The sequence below is a fragment of the Electrophorus electricus genome, chromosome 9 (assembly GCF_041902795.1).
Source record: "Electrophorus electricus isolate QZ-2024a chromosome 9, ASM4190279v1, whole genome shotgun sequence".
NCBI classification, from domain to species: Eukaryota; Metazoa; Chordata; class Actinopteri; order Gymnotiformes; family Gymnotidae; genus Electrophorus; species Electrophorus electricus.
The window spans coordinates 17,943,476-17,960,000 of NC_137505.1; the positions used below are offsets into that span (position 1 = coordinate 17,943,476).

The 16,525-nt window shown below is 46.2% G+C and overlaps 1 protein-coding gene across 11 annotated transcripts in view; it reads left to right on the plus strand.

Annotated features, from left to right (window-relative positions):
- The first annotated feature begins 1,391 nt into the window (after positions 1–1,391).
- pou2f1b (POU class 2 homeobox 1b) overlaps positions 1,392–16,525 on the plus strand; it is a 15,613-nt gene continuing 479 nt past the window's right edge. Inside the window, exons 1-15 of one of the 11 annotated variants that reach the window (XR_014125331.1) lie at positions 1,397–1,639; positions 6,582–6,647; positions 6,950–7,038; positions 9,089–9,271; positions 9,690–9,822; positions 10,047–10,138; positions 10,315–10,488; positions 10,684–10,824; positions 11,277–11,432; positions 11,646–11,828; positions 12,071–12,176; positions 12,258–12,606; positions 12,875–12,975; positions 13,152–15,171; positions 15,313–16,525. The exon at positions 15,313–16,525 is cut by the window's right edge and continues 479 nt beyond it. Coding sequence is in view for 10 of the 11 variants with exons in the window: in XM_081720824.1 (XP_081576950.1) it covers positions 1,594–1,639; positions 6,582–6,647; positions 6,950–7,038; positions 9,089–9,271; positions 9,690–9,822; positions 10,047–10,138; positions 10,315–10,488; positions 10,684–10,824; positions 11,277–11,432; positions 11,646–11,828; positions 12,071–12,176; positions 12,258–12,606; positions 12,875–12,975; positions 13,152–13,450 (2,118 nt within the window). In the remaining variant the exon portion in view is untranslated. Of the gene's footprint in view, positions 1,640–5,958; positions 6,235–6,581; positions 6,648–6,949; positions 7,039–9,088; positions 9,272–9,689; positions 9,823–10,046; positions 10,139–10,314; positions 10,489–10,683; positions 10,826–11,276; positions 11,433–11,645; positions 11,829–12,070; positions 12,177–12,257; positions 12,607–12,874; positions 12,976–13,151 lie in introns of those variants that run through there. The other 10 variants (XM_035523003.2, XM_081720830.1, XM_081720825.1 and 7 more) reach the window with 10 other exon arrangements.

Below are 16,525 nucleotides of genomic sequence, written 5' to 3' on the forward strand. Positions count from 1 at the left end.
ATGGATCCTAAACCATCAAGTATAAAAAAGCACAAGTACAGGGAACAACCAAAACAACAGACTAGAAAGTAAATGCTTGGAATCCCCGGTAACAGGATATTGAATGAATGGGTTATGTAGGCATATTGCATTACCTGCAATGTTCCCATGCAAACTACACAATACTCAGATCGTCAGGAATAACCATTTTCCGTGATTCATTTGTCGCATGAGTTCATCTGAGTACACTTCCGTTTCTTACCAGCAGGTGGCAATATAATATTGATGTCATTAATTAGTAAGTGCGTGGTGACGTTTGTTAGACTGTTAGGAACAGATCTGGATTTTTTGGGCTGTGTAGACAGAGACGGTGATTTAGGAACCCTGTGATCTATAGACGTGCTTAATCCAAAGAAACAAGGCTCAGAATTACTCGGTTATTATTTGTATATTCTGAAGTTGAATTCTAAGATATCTCTTGGAAGTGAATACTGATATAGTCACCATGTCCACGGTGTCTCGATTCAAACACAACGGCTAGCTGTTAGATAAATTTAATATCAAAAACAACAATAAAACTAAACTACTCTAAGGGCGATTAGTATCTATGATACTTCACCTTGATGTTCCAGTAAGTAAACATGTGCCTCATTAATAGATAATCGGTACACACACACAAAAAAATACAAACAATAGCAATGTAAATCAAAAATAAATAACCTGACCAACCAACAAACAAAAACAGTAATGAAACGCTATATAATAATGAACTAATGTTTAATACCACAGTTTCTTAAAGTCCACAGTCATTAAAAAAGTTCCCAGTGGCTAAAAGTTGGAAGGTGTCTCCTTGGCTGAGACAACAGAGCCCAGTGTCTCTAGGATATAACGAATCGTGAGACTTGCAATGACTATCTGAATCATTGGAAACCATTTAAGAGGTCATTGGCTTGCTGTGAAATACACAGAAAGAAATGAATATTAAAATGTGTAAAATAAATTTAAAAAATCAACTGCAACAACAAAAACAATAATCAACAATGATGAAACAGCTAACATCCCTGCAATCTGATAATTATTAAATACTGGAGATCCTTTTAGGCATATAGAAATTCTGCTATTTCTATCTTGGAAAAATAATGTTCAGAATCCAACCACTATTCAGAGTTGGGCACCATAAAGTCACAATTTAATAAGATTATCGTAGTTTCTTTTCATGACTCGGTAGCTAAATAGCATTTTAATTTGTTTGCCTGAGAAATCCATTATGTCTGCAGTCAAGCGGACAAGCTCTACAACACAATACACATGAAAATATCGCCTTTAGAATAACAGGAAGGTTACTTCAGCATAGGTTATTAGGTCTTAGTAGCCTGCTTGTTGTGAGTCTCCCCACCTTTAGCCAACGAAATGAATAGCTAAGAAAAATGTTTTAACTTGTAGATGAAAGCTGTATATTTAATCAGTCATGTTCTTAGACGTGGAACTGGGTATTTTTTGAAGTTTAGCACGATGACCAGCAGAAGTCCTTGGTGTGAGCAGACTCCTCTCGTTCAGTGAGGCGCTGCTGTATTGTGTTTTTGTTGGGTTGGGATTTCGCCTTAAATATTCAAAATGGCGGACGGAGGAGCAGCGAGTCAAGATGAGAGTTCAGGACCAGGTAATCATTACTGCATTTTACATATTCATATTCATATTCAAACGCTCTTTCTCTCAACTCGGACGAGCATGAAGGGAAGAGCGTAAACAAAACATGCAGGGCTCGGCGTTGTAATAAACCCGCCGTTTCTCGATTCACGTAGCAATATCGGGCAATAATTCGGTCCGTCTGTCTGAGGGTGAAACTGGCATCGCAGAACGACGGCGAATTAAAGGCAAAATGTCCCCTTTGTGTGATTAGAGAAGCGCTTACATATTCATACTGAGTCCCAGCAAATGCCATTTAGCATATTTTATTAGTAATCGGCGACATCACTCGGGCCCACAGCCAGAGCTGGCGGAGTTTCACTGTTATAAGTAGCTACGCGGCTAATGCTAATGCAGCGGCTTTGTGTTTGGTATTGTGCCACAGCACAAAGGTTTGCATATTCATCTCCCCGTGGCCGGCCGGCGAGGGCGCATGTTTGGACGCCAGCGTTTCAGAGCCCGAGTAACTCCACCGACTGCGGTTCCGTGTCCTGGTTTGTGCCCAGGACTCTGATTTTGCGTCCGTCCGCCTGCCTTTGTGCCTGTCGCAGGCGGGTATTGTGTTCTTGGTGCGGGGCCGCCTGAATGTGGCGTTCAGCATATTCCACCAGCCCGGTTTATAATGCATTAGCAGTTTATAACACATGTGGCCTGTATAATAATAATAATAATAATAATAATCATCATCATCATCATCATCATCACTGAGCCAGATGAGACGTCGAAACACTTCTCATAGTGTACGCTGTTCTTTGGTTTATTATTATGCTTTTTTGTTACAGCTACAGTGCGTTTTACAGTAGGCCTGGGTAATAGTCACATAAAAGGTCCTGTGCAGCCATCATGCCGAACATAACGTAACTAGTGCTGTTTATTCTCAGCAACAATTATTTAGGCTTCTTACAGGCAAAATTCCTCACTTATTAAATAGCTTACCCGTGTTGTCAGGAGTACCCGGGCAGCTGTAAGGCTGCTGCATATTTAGCAGGCCAGCTAGCGGTTGAATGGGTTTAATTAGATCTGTCTATCGAGGGGATATACGCAGCTCCACTTTTGATGCTGTCTGTCAAAACGATCACTGAGGCATTAGGTTGTTTCCAGTCGACAAATTACGGGTGACCCCTGCGCGGATTTTCGTATTTACATGAAGTGTCGTGTTTGGTTGCGGTAATTTACAGCGTGTTCGGTGAAAAGTTGAAATGTCCTCGCCCGGCGCGCACGCCAACGCGCCCACCACCCCCCAGCAGCACAGAAGTCGCTTGAGCTTTAGCTCCGTTCAAACCGAGCGCTCCCGCCTTGAGGGGAGGCGTTTGTTAGCGATTAAAGAATGAGGCTTATTAGCCTTGCGTCTCATTAGAAAGTCTAATTATGGGAGGTGTCGTGAAACAGGAGAAAAAACCCCGAGCCTACGGTTCACAGGTAACGCGTGAAGGAGACGCTATTTGCAGGCGCTGTTCTGTTTGCCGTCCCAAGGCTTGTCTGTGGGAACCGCTGCATGTCGCAACACGTCTGTTTGCTGTGTTAATAACTTATCGCTGTTTGTACGACAGCGGCTTCTTGCTTTCTTTCTTAGCAAGCGTCAGCCTCTACATTGCTCTATAACGTTGAACGCAGCGTGGAAGCTTGTTGGGCTAAAATTAACAGCGACATAGAGAAAGAATTACATTTTAAAACAGCAAAATGTTTGTATTAGCATTTTCTTTGGAGACAAAGGCTTCAGAACCTATACAGCTTTGATCTCAACCGGCTATAAAGTAATATTTGAACGATGAAAACATTTCACGTGATCTTGATTGTAATTTTAAAATGTTTTCATGGAAACAGTTTCCTCATACGTTTCCTCTTGATGGTCCACTTATTCTTGTTGGTCTATTGACATACACCAGGCTATAAACATCATATAATTTACAGCGAGTACCTTTGATTTAAATTCTACATTGTTGGCAGTCCCGGATTAACCAAATAGTCAAAGTGGCCTATGGGCCCCGCACCTTTAGGGGCCCTGTGCCAATAAATCAGACTAATATTGATTTAATCTTGAAAGAGAAGTGCATTCAAGCTTTCTGAATTTTTTTCTAAAACAGAGAAAAAATGAACCAACTCAAAGAAGCCAAAACCTTACATTAAAGACTCTAGTATAATTGGTGTATTAAAAACTGTTGGTTGGTAAAACATAAAAACATTACTTTGTGATAATTTCCCAGATATTTTGACTGCCTAGTGGCCTCCCCAGGGTTTAATCTGGCACTGATTGTTGACCCTTGAGATATTAATTAAACAGTCATTCTGTTTTCCTTTTTTGTAATGCAACTTGGAGAAACCTTTGCTCCCCACATCATCTATCCTACATCTAATTTATCATGCAAATGAAAGAGCTTCCATATTTAAGAAGAAATCTTTTTCAACTATCCAATATAATCTAAAATGGTTTGACAGGTTTTAAGTGTTATTTATAGTTTTAGTAAATCCAAAGATGTGTTCATTTTTAGGTTTAGGATTAACTTGTTAAAATGTGCAAAACAAGATTGTTTACTGACTGACACTGGTCTGTACTATTCTTACAAGCCAGTCTATGAAATTTTAAATCTCAGAAGTATTAATTGTTTTATGTATATTAGGTTTAAATGGCCTTGATGGCTGTGCCTACTCTACCTTTTTATGCAAGTGTCCTTCATAATCTAATTCAAATGTAAAATTTGCATGTGATTAATATTCTGTGTCCATGGTTACTCATACTGAAAGTCTCAACACTGTTTATCTTCTTCATGGCATTCAGTCCTCCTTTCAATAAAATGCCACTAATTAGTTCATATTTAAAATTCCATGTTTAAAATTCTCCGAACTAAGATATTTGCATAATATCATTACAGTGACAGCTTGTGAAAGCATGTCAGCTAAGTTATTTTCTGCTTGTTTCAGTGTTGTTTTTCAAGATGGCTTTGGTAAAGTTACTCACATTTACTCTGAAGCCAGCCAACTAAGGTGTTGGGTGCATCTTGTTGCCTGTTCTATCCTCTCCAGCATTTTCCTTAATGTTATATGTACAAGTCAGATTCAACAAAAAGTCTTTGTACCTTTTAGAGTGGAAAATTGAATAGGTCTGGGTTTTTTTTTTGTGCGTGTCAGGGTACTCCGTTTCACCTGTCTTTCACTTTTCTTAAAGCTTCAGTAATTTGCCTTATAAGGTCCATGAATAATCATACACTTCCTCTGACACTCTGCTGGCAAAGTAATTTGCAAGAATGAATTAGCTTTTTAAAAAGAACAGTTAATGGGATCTGAAGTTAATCTGGATATGCTAATCATATTGCGTGTCCCACGATGGAATTATGCTTACAAAATTGACTGGATTCGATCACTGGCATGTCGAAGCCGCGGGGTGGGATCATGATGCAAGAGAATGTCAGTTCATTTTCCAGTCTTGTATGACCAGCACAGTCCAAAAATGTCTGTATATGCTGTATGTATCCTAATAGGTCAAGTTCTAGTTCAAGTTTGGTTTATTTGTCACATACATAGTCATACACAGTATAACTCGCAGTGAAATGGTTGAGAGTGCTCTGTCCAAACTGAGGGAAAAGAAAACAGGGGTGCATAGAGAAATATATATTCTATATATGTACAAAAATATATTAACATTGTATGTACAATATATGTATATTATGGTTATATACACAATGTACAATGTATATGGTTGTGTATATATGTATGTACACAATGTACAGAATGTACAGATCCATTAATAATATAAATTTAATATAAAATCTAATATAAAATATAAAATAAATTTATTTCCAAATTTAGCCCTTTGCTTTTGGATGCTTACAGGTATGAGCACCTTGTTTACCTGTCCTACTAATTATAATGCTATCTCTCTGCTGGTAATTGGGCCTGTGTGGGTTCCACTGTGCTGTTGTGCTGAGCTGTTGAGGTTATTTCTCTCCCCTTCTTTTCCCTCTAAAGCCATCCAATTAATATGCTAATGAGATGATAAATATTTATGAAAAAAATGTAAATTATGCAGAAAGCTTTCAGAGTGCTGTGTGAAATGAATTGCTTGCAGGACTTCAAAGTGTTGCTCTGCTAACGAGGCAGAGGAGGATTTGCATACGACTTTAATCAGCTGAATACTGATTACACTTCATTATGGGTGCTGCCAGCTGCACTCTTTGTTTCTGTTCCATTCCGGGGGAAGAGGGGGTAAAAAAAAAAAAAAAGCAAAGTGTTTCACACTCGAGTTGTCGTGACGATCATGGCAGTAAGTGAGAGAGAGAGTGAGAAGGAAAGGGAGAGAAAAAGAGCGATCGGGGGAGCCAACGCGGTCTTCTCCACAGGCCCCTGTGTAGAGTGCGTGCGTGTTATGCCGAACACCACACTGTAGCCTCTGCTTGTCTGTCGGCGTTTTCCTGTCGTCCTGCGTTCCACCGGTCTGCTGTTTTAGCATCTCAAACGGGAGCCAAGGCCATTCGGAGAGTTTTGGCGCGACTCGTGTGGTGAGGAGAGAGAGTGCGTGAGGGCTGTGGACGCATATGGAGACCGTGCTGCTGAGAGCAGGTCCATCTGTGGCTGGTGAGTGGGACTTTGAGAGAGAGCCCTGTTTGCGGTTTGACCAGTCACAGTGCAGGGAGGGCATGACCGTTAAACCATTCCACCACTCCGAACGGATGTTTTACACTGTGATTGCGGTATTTGTGTAGACCTACTGCTAAACGTAGGAGGATGCTGAACATTCTACAGTGCACGTGGAGGAGCGGTGCGTGTCCTTATGCATATGTGATCATGGACATATGATGATGCATGATTCCTGTTGAGTGTTGCGGATGCTTTGCTAGTCTAACTAACGGGGCACCGTGTTCTGCTGGCGTGCCGATGGTACACGGGGAGGTCCTGTTAAAGCTCGCATCTCTTCCTTCCAGATTCCAGAATGAGTAATCCGTCAGAAACGAGTAAATGTGCAATGGAGAGTGCGAATGGAAACACAGGTGAGTGGCCTGGCTTGGCTAACTGTTCACCTGATGGTTTATGAAACCAGAGTAGCTTGCAGCGCTTTCAGTGAAAAGGATTGTTCCTCTGGAAATGCATTCAGTGTTGTTGGTGGCTGTCTCTGCCTGCATTTTTAACACCAGCGAATATCGCCAAGTTCTGATGCGCCCGTTCTGATGTTTACAGTTTGAATGTGCCATTGAGCCTTTAGATTCAGAGTGGTCACAAGGAGTGCAATATCTGTTGAAAGGGTTTTTTAAGCTGTGATCTATGTAGCAACTGCCTGCTTCTTTCTCTCCAGGTGCCCAAACAAACGGACTGGACTTTCAGAGGCAGACGGTGCAAACGAATGCTATCACCAACGCACAAGCACAAGCCCTGCTCCAACAGGTACACCTGCGCTCTCTCTCTCTGTCTCTCTCTCTCTCTGTGTTCCTTCTTTGCTTTCACTTTATATTGCTTTTGTCCTTTCATATACACACCCACCCACCCATCCACCCACAGCAACTTTGAAGTTCATGAAAATGAACTAAAGAGGCATTTAGGACACGCACACACACACCACAGGCATAAAGACCCATAGGAATGTGGAGATGTCCCCAGGGTCGTTATTCTCTGCTGACATGATGCATCCTGTCTGGGCAGCTAAGCTGCTCTCTGACCCACTGTTATTATCATACCAGTGAATGATTGCTAGACGCCCTCTGCTCGCACGTTTAATACGATTTTGATGTTTTGTAGTTTGGTAGTAAGCTGGAACACAATAAGATGCTTGGCTGTGTGTGTTGGAGTGCAGTATGTTGGATTTGATGAAAGTGTATACATGCACTGGAGCCACACAGATGTGCTGGTTGGGGAAAAAAAGCAATGTTTCTGTGTCTTTTTTACAAGGGAAATTAATTGTACCCATATGCTAATTAGCTGCTCTGCAGTTGCTCGGAAACAGATGGTGGAGAATATGCAAATCTATGCAGAATTTGCATGCACTGCATAACCGTTTCTTTAATTAACATAACCCACCTCCCTTTCACTTCAAGTCTCAGAGGGCTGCAGTGTATTTTTATCACCAGGGCCATTAAGGCAAACTGTTCTGAAGCATTTGGTGTTCTCTCTCTCTCTCTCTCTCTCTCTCTGTATGTCTTTGTCTCTTTCTTTCTCATTCTCTATCGTACAGTTTCTTTTCTCATGTCTCTCCTCATATTAGAGCAGTGTTTAGACCTTTAGTCTTTGGATTGCTCCATTTTCTGCAAAAAAGATTTTTCTTTACTCTGTAGCTGTGATGCATCTTTTTCATGCTGTCTTGCAAAGGCGAGAGGTTTGGGTTTTTTGCTAACCAACACACAGGAGTGACCTTGGTGTTGAAACCTTGCAGACTTCTGAGCATTTCTGCCCGTGTGCTGCCGTGGTGAGGGGCGGCCAAGCCTCCCGCGCCCACCGTGTTTGGCAGCCTCCGCTTGGACCCCCAGGCCCTGACCTCGCTCTGTGTTGTGTCCTTAGTGTAAGTCAGAGATTACGGCTGAGCTCCCAGCCTCCAGCCAGCAAGGTGCGCTGCTGCTGACTCGGCTCATGTTGGCCGGGGGGCAGATAGCCAGAGTAAGTGGCACGCTGCCGGCCGAGAGGGGGCTGTGCATCTCCCGTCGTGTCCCCTTCTCATCAAAGCCATTCCCTCCCCTGTGATGTAACGGGTGCCATTTCTGTGCATCAAACAATTTGTTCGACGACAAATCGGTATTGTACTTTAGCACATTCATTTGGGCAGAAACGCATCCAGGACGGCACAATTCAATTGTGCTTCAGTTCTGACGACGCAGCGCGTGATACTCAGCCTGGCCGTGACAACTACCAGTCAGCAGTACCAACAGGACCTGTATTGGGACCCTTTAGGTACAAGGGATGCACATGAAACATTGTGTGGAATGATGGGCTTGCTGCATGTGTTCACCAGTGCAGTGGTCAAGCATCCATTCTGTGTCGACCCACCTGGTCTGTCCTCCATAAAGGCTCACCAGGATGGTTGCTGTAGCACATTTCCAGATGTTTTGGGACATTGGTGAGATACTTCACACAGGTTGGAGACAGTAATGGCCGTGCATGCTGTTGTGTGGAGTCTGGCATGTCATACTCTATGCCAAAGTGTCATGTGCTGGGGGCTTCACCCATATGTTGATTTTGTATTTATTTGATCTTGTGTGTTATATGTGCAGTAGTTTAATAGAGAAACGTCACTACGTTTGATCGTAAGAGATTTCACCAGAAATTTCTCCCTCCACCTCTCTCTATGTTCCTCTTCCTCTCCGTCCCTTGCCGTCCTTCTCTCTCTTACTCCCTCTCTTTCTCTCTTGCCTTCTCTCTCCCTCCCTCTAATTCCGTTTCTCTCTCTCTCTCTCTCTCTCTCTCTCTCTCTCTCTCTCTCTCTCTCTCTCCCCCTCGTGGGCTGCAGCTGACTTTGACTCCAGCGCAGCAGCAGCTGCTGCTACAGCAGGCTCAGGCTCAGCTCCTGGCCGCCGCCGTGCAGCAGCACTCAGCCAGCCAGCAGAGCAGCACCACGGGAGCCAGCATCTCAGCCTCCGCTGCCACGCCCATCACACAGATCCCCCTCTCTCAGCCCATCCAGATCACGCCTGTGAGAGCCCCACAGCACCCGCACTCACTGGCCCGGGCCATGGGCTGTTTGCCCTAAATGTATATCTGTGCCGTAACTGTGATTGTAAATGGAATTAAAGTGCCCCAGATGGAGTAGCTCATGGCCGTTTTTGCTGTAGAGGGCAGTCAGTGAATGAGTGCATTAAGAGTGAAGCCTTTCCCTCTCTGTGTGTATGCGTGTATGTGTGTGTGTGTGTGTGTGTGTGTGTGTGTGTGTGTGTGTGTGTGTATGTGTGTGTGTGTGTGTGTGTGTGTGTGTGTGTGTGTGTGTGTGTGTGTGTGTGTGTGTGTATGTGTGTATGTGTGTATGTGTGTATGTGTGTATGTGTGTATGTGTGTATGTGTGTATGTGTGTATGTGTGTGTGTGTGTGTGTGTGTGTGTGTGTGTGTCTTGCAGCAGTTGCAGCAGCTCCAGCAGCAGCAGAACCTCAACCTGCAGCAGTTTGTGCTAGTGCAGCCTGGTCACCCCATCGCTGCACAACTGCAGCCGGCGCAGTTCATCATCTCGCAGACGCCGCAGGGCCAGCAGAGTGCGTAGCTGCCCCCGCCAAACCCCGCTCACTCACACTGCCCCCACCCCCTGCCCCGCCTCCTCGTGTGTAACGCCTGCCCCATGCACTCGCTCACTCTCCCGCTCTCTCTCCTCACGTGTGGTTGTCTGCCATCAGTTTCTCACATGCCTCATTCATTTCCTTTCTGTCTTTTTCTGGCTTTTTTTTAAAACCTCTGGCCTCCCCCCCCCACCCCCCAACAGGCCTCTTGCAAGCCCAGAATCTTCTAACTCAACTACCTCAAAGCCAAGCCAACCTCCTGCAGACTCAGCCAAGCATCACTCTCGCCACACAGGTCAGAAAATAAAACTTCTTCGAACCCTCAGGTAGCGGCTCCTCGTGCCCCGTAGTTAAGACCCGCCTATAGCATAGCGTGCTCCCAAGACTTTATGAATAATAAGAAAACGAGAACAGAGTGGCAGTAAACGCTTCCATTCTTTGGCTTTTGTGGCTCCGCCTGTTGACGTGTAGCCCGCGACACCCACGCGCACGATAGCAGCTACCCCCGTCCAGCCCCTCCCCCACAGCCAGACGACACCAAAGCGCATGGACACCCCGAGCCTGGAGGAGCCCAGTGACTTGGAGGAGCTTGAGCAGTTTGCTAAGACCTTCAAACAGAGAAGGATCAAACTGGGCTTCACTCAGGTAGGAACACACGCACACGTGCATATTGAGCTCCCCGTGGGGCACTCTGTATCTGCTGGAATCCGTCTGGTCCCTGAAACCTTTGTCCAGGTGTTGCCTGAACATGTCACCAATATTTTACTCTTCGGCACTGGAGTTTGCGTCACACCTTGACCCCAGCCACCGTTCTAATGCAGCTTCTCCCTTGTGCGCAAGGGGGATGTCGGCCTCGCTATGGGAAAGCTTTACGGAAATGACTTCAGCCAGACCACCATCTCCCGCTTTGAGGCTCTAAACCTGAGCTTCAAAAACATGTGCAAACTGAAGCCTCTTCTGGAGAAATGGCTCAATGATGCAGGTATGTCTCTAAGCTGGATTCTACCCCCACTGCCACCTCATATCTCACCAGCAATGTTGGGTAGGATATGGAACGGAGTCCTGTTGTAGCAGTTTGAGGTAAGGGATTTTGCCGAGGCTAACTCCTCTCTGAGCCAACCTCACCATTCCCAAAGGAACGTAGGTTTTTATTCTGAGCTTATTTTTTTTAAAACCTTTTTTTTAAAAGGTGTGTATTGTGGTAGCCTCTAAGAATTTGAGTGATGCCACCAGTGTCAAATGACGACACATCCCTCTCTGCTGAGCTGTATTGGGCCTCTCCCGTCCACTGTTTTAAAAGCAGAAAGATCAAAGCCGCTTAACCATTCCTTCGCAATCAAGAATGCGTTTGATCACTGAGAGTGGAGCTGCAGGTGTTGAAAGGGTAGCACAAGGTGCTTATATCGGTCTGCGTGTGTGTGTTTGTGCGCGCTGTGTGTGCAGAGAACCAGACGTCGGACCAGGCCCTGTCCAGCCCCAGCTCGCTGGGCTCCCCTGGGCTGGGCATGGAAGGCCTGAACCGGCGCCGCAAGAAACGGACCAGCATCGAGACCAACATCAGAGTGGCCTTAGAAAAGAGCTTTCTGGAGGTGAGTGATATGTCCTATCTGAACCGGTCCGGCACCAGAACCAACCTTACCTGATGGTGTGACGGCATCTTCGTCGTCTTTGGGCATGTTCAGGAGTTAGGGTTTCTTCTTTAAACTGGTGGGCCGGACCCATAAGCCTGCCCCCTAAGGTACGGGAAGCTGTGTGGCTTCCTCATACTGAAAGGGCATCTGGTGTCTTTTGTCCTCTTCAAGCAGAACCAAAAACCTACCTCTGAGGAGATCACCATGATCGCCGACCAGCTGAACATGGAGAAGGAGGTGATCCGCGTGTGGTTCTGCAACCGCCGGCAGAAGGAGAAGAGGATCAACCCCCCCAGCAGCGGAAGTGCCGCCAGCACCCCCATCAAAGCAATCTTCTCCCCGTCCACGCCCCTGGTGCGCTGGAGATCCACTCTACACTCCACAGTTTCGCCAAACCACATTTGAACACTGGCCTCATTTCTGCTGTCAGAATGAATGAATCTGTGTTTAAAGTTCGCAAACGTTGGATACGGATGGCTATCCATAAAGTCATAAACCCAGCGCATTACAATACCGTCCTTGATGGCGTGAGTTGGGAAAGTTTTGCAAGTGGTAAGTGAGGTTCTGTGCGTCTCCTTTTGCCTTCGTGTTCCTAGGCGCCCACCACGGCCAGCCTCGTGACGAGTAGCACCCCGACCACCCTGACGGTAAACCCCGCTATTCCTCTCACCAGCACGAGTGTCTCCAGCACTGCCCTCACTGGTAAGCCACCGCGGCACTCGGCGGCGCATCATGTTCAGCGTTGTGGCGACCGCACCCCCACCGCACTGCCCTTTCTTCCAGGCAGGACCGCCGGCTCACCCACCAGCAACGCGGCGTCCGTCATCTCCACGGTGGCAGCAGCCGTCACCGCGGCGTCCTCCTCGCCCTCGCTCAGCCCTCCCCCCGGCGTGCCTCAGACCTCCGCCGCAGAGTCGGCGGCGGCGGCTCAGGAGCCGGTGGCCACCCTGAGCCAGACGCCCTCATCCCTGGCCAGCACGCTGGCCGCGGGCCAGGTGATGGTAGCCGCGCCGGGGCTGTCGGCCGCCCTGCAGAGCGCCGCCCAGCTGCCCACCAGCGCCAGTTTGGCTGCCATGGCAGCGGCGGCCGGCCTCAACCCAGGCCTCATGGCCTCCTCGCAGTTTACTCCAGGGTGAGTGGGGGGGGGGGTCTGTTGGCCTGTGTGCTTGTGTGTGCGTTCAGGTTTCTCTGTGAGTGACTGCTCTTGCCATTACTTCAACTTATAAACCTGTCACGGTGTTGCAGTTAGAAAGAATTTACACTAGAGAAGAGGAACTTGGTTTTTTAATATTCAAGTATGTACTGTGATTGTCCTCTTACTAAGTGGCCATTGCAGTATGACTGATAATGTCTTTTTTTTGTGTGTGTGTGTGTGTCTGCGCGCGTGTGTGCTGCTTTAGTGGGGCTTTGCTGAGTCTGGCTCCTGGAGGTCTGGGCAGTGCACTAAGTCCAGCACTGATGAGCAACAGCACCTTGGCCACTATCCAAGGTGTGTGGAGTGGCAAGTACACCTATCTTCTCTATATCTCTGTAAACGTATGAGAAAACGAGGCCCGGTTCTGTATTGAGCCGCAGAGAGCATGTTTTTAATATGTTTTTAACACTTTTGATAGATCATGTGTGTAACATACTTGGTGTAGTTAGTGAAGTCACAGTTTTAATCCTCCTGCTCCATAGCTCTGGCATCTAGCGGGACTCTACCCATCACCTCCCTGGATGGGGGTGGCAACCTGCTGTTCGCCAACACCAGTGCCGGCAGCACGCCCAACCTGGTGACGGCACCGCTCTTCCTGAACCCACAGAACCTGTCGCTGCTTACGAGCAACCCGGTCAGCCTGGTGTCGGCCGGGGCGGCGGCAGCGGGGGCCGCCGGGGCCCTCAACCTGCACGTCGCAGCCGAAAGCCACCGCAGCGACGCCGTAACCACGGCAACCATGCCTGCCTCCACAGTTGCCACCGCCTCCAAGGCCCAGTGAAGGCACCGCCCACTCTTCTCCTTTTCCATCCTCTTTTTTTCTTCTCCTTCTCGTCAAATCATTATTTTAAACCTTTTTGCTGCCACCAAATATGGCCTCACTGAAAAGAGGTTCTCGTACTGTTGTTATTTTGGCGTTCCGTTTTTCGGTCCCTGTTTTGTACTTCCGCCGTACATTTCATTTCAGGTTATGTGCATTTTGGACCTTGTTGCCTGCTTTGGATTCTCGGCAACTACCTTCATGAATGTTGGCAATACTAGAGAGCTTAGCATTAAGGTAGCTGAAGAAGAACTGTCTCTAGACTTTGCGCTTGCTCATGCGGTAATGCTCACCTCACTTCACTGTTTTTTTTATTTTGCTTCTCCCCCCCCCACTCATCACTCATCACTCTTCTTGCTCCTGAAACACTCCTAACCAAAAATGCATACCTTTTATTGTTTACTTTTAAACTATCAAATCATCACTCCTTACTGATAACATTAATAGCCTTCATTGTTATCATCATCGCCACTTCTGAGGAAGGTTTTTGACACCCCGATTTGAAATGTTTCTCCTGGAGGTGCTGCACTGCAGGCCTCCGGGACGTCCTTCTCAAATCATCGAATCTTTCTATAGGTTTTCTTTAGCTTCCTCTGGTTTCTTGTATCTAATTCAGCATTATCTCCTTCTCACGTATGGTTACAAGGCTTTAACGAAGTACTATGTGGCTGCGATACGGTTTCATTACTTTAAGGAATCGTTTGACTGATCTGTCTGGAAACACTGATTTAACAAAAAAAGAAGCGTACCCTAGTTTGGGTGTGGCGTGTGGACCTACATTTGGGCTCACCTACATAATACTAATAGCTTTAAAGGATTGCATGAGCGGTCCATTACAAATGAGGCTTTCTGAGAGGCCGACGGTAGAGTTCAGGCTACCGTTGTCGGGCAGCGTAGACCTTGGAGCAGTGACGGCTCCTGGCAGCACTCGGCAGCGTGGCCGGCGTCGTCTAGACTGTGGCTTGTATTGGTCCGTCAGCCTCTTAAGGTCTTAATAACATGGGGTGGGCTTTTTGCTCACGGCTAAGTTGGTTTAGGACGTATGGGGCGGTGCCGCCAGACACGTGGTGGTCCACCTTAACGTTGTGAGAGGCGGAAGGCAACCCAGCCTGGAGCAGGATGGCTTGGTTGTCTTCTGTCGGAATTTTTTAAGGGTTTGTTTTTCTACTTGTGCACAGTACCTGTACCAAAAAAGAAAAAGAGAGAGAAAAAAACTGGATTTGAAATCTGCAGTCTGCCGGGTCTTTAGGGGAAAAAAATCTGTCACTGATGCTTTGAGTAAGATGTAAATTTTTTTTTTTTTTTTTTTTTTTTTTTTTTTGAGGTCTTTGGCTGACCTTGCTTTCAAGATATACCAAAAATATTTGTTAGAACCTGTTGCTGTATATTACCAGTGTAGCGTAGCGTTAAGTCTAAAATATTTATGAGCATATGCTCTTGGTAGACCACAGGAAATATTATAATGCAATATTTTGAAGATCATTTCCAAAGACAAAAGTACTTTTTATTTTATTGGAGATCTGTTTCCCCTGCTCTGCTTGGTCTTGTCATTGCAGCTAACCAAATAACCCAAAACGATGGGGAGGGTGGAGTGTGAAGCGGGTGGATGCGGTCAGGGCCACATGCTGCAGCGCAAAGCGCAGCGTATCCCCCTCCAGGTCATAGGTCAGATGTGTTTGCGAGTGAGTAGGAGCAGGGGGTCGCAGGAGTCGCTCTTCCGCGCCCTCTCCCTCATAAAGTTAATATATTCGAAAATGGACGGAAGCAGCACTCATGTGTTTTATTGCCTTACGGGCTCGTTTTCTGTGCTTCCTCCTTTGTAGTTCTCAGATGGCGGACTATGTTTCCATCCTCAGTAGACTGACGTATTCGATGTCGACGCAGGTAGGGACCATTGTTAGAAGCTTTATTCGGGCAGTCCCCTGTTTTCATCCTACCAGTGTAATTCAGCCGTGGTGTAAAGCTTGAACCAAAGTCGTTTTTCTTGCTAGCTGCTGTGCCTGTGGTGGGGACCAGCGTGACGCTGGTTGCACTATCACCACTCTACACTACTGATGAACCTCCTCATCTCTTCCTCACCCTCTGTACCAAAACCCAACTCATGGTGAACGTACTAAATGAATTGTGTTCAGCTTTAAAGGTGTAGCTTCATGCAGAGCTAACGCGTTTTAGCCCTTGACATCAAAGCATTTCCAAAGAGTATCTAATGGCCTTGACTCTGTGTGTGTCGAGTATGTTGGAGAGATTTTCCTCCAGTTCCCTTTCTCCAGTTTGAAGCAGTCTTAGATCTTGCTGTTCTTGAGGGGGCGTAGATCAGACAGAGTGTTTGGAGTTGCTCCTCAGACATCTCACCCTCAGGAGAGTTCACTGGAATCCATTTGTGGTTTTAGCTTTTGGGCTCTTACCACTAGCATCAGTAAGAGCCTGTGGAAAAGAGTAAAAAAAACCAAAACAAACACAAAACCCAGAAGCGGCCAACCATTTGACTGCCCCCTGGGTATTTGGCACAGGAATGGGACACGTGCGTAAACCCATAACGGTACATAGTGTGGTGTACAGGAAAGACTCAACCACTGTTTCCCTTTCAGAATTCCTATAGTACCGGTACAGTGAGGTTGTATTTTATTTATTTGTCAGGTTGCTCATTCATCCTGATTGTGGTCTGCTATCTCTGCAGTCACATGCTTTAGTCTATAGTGTCGCGTTACGGTTCGGTCAGACATTGAAACAGAACTGAGCTCTTCTGAAGCTCACTGGCAGTTTGAATCCTGGGCCTGAGCAGCTGACTTAGCCTGTGGAGACTGGAGCTGGCTTCCCTCCGTTTTTATGGCCCACCGTCGCTTCATCTCTTCTACTCCTTAGTACTGTGCTCAGCCTGTTTTTCTTGCCCCGTCTGTCAGTTTGGTTACATTTAGAAACGTGTTGAGACTTTATTTATTTTTATCCTTTAAACCTTCATTTGAATGACCTCATCAGCACTTAAATAGAAGGTTCACTTTAAGTAAAATGGCACCAACGGACAACTCCAGAATGTAA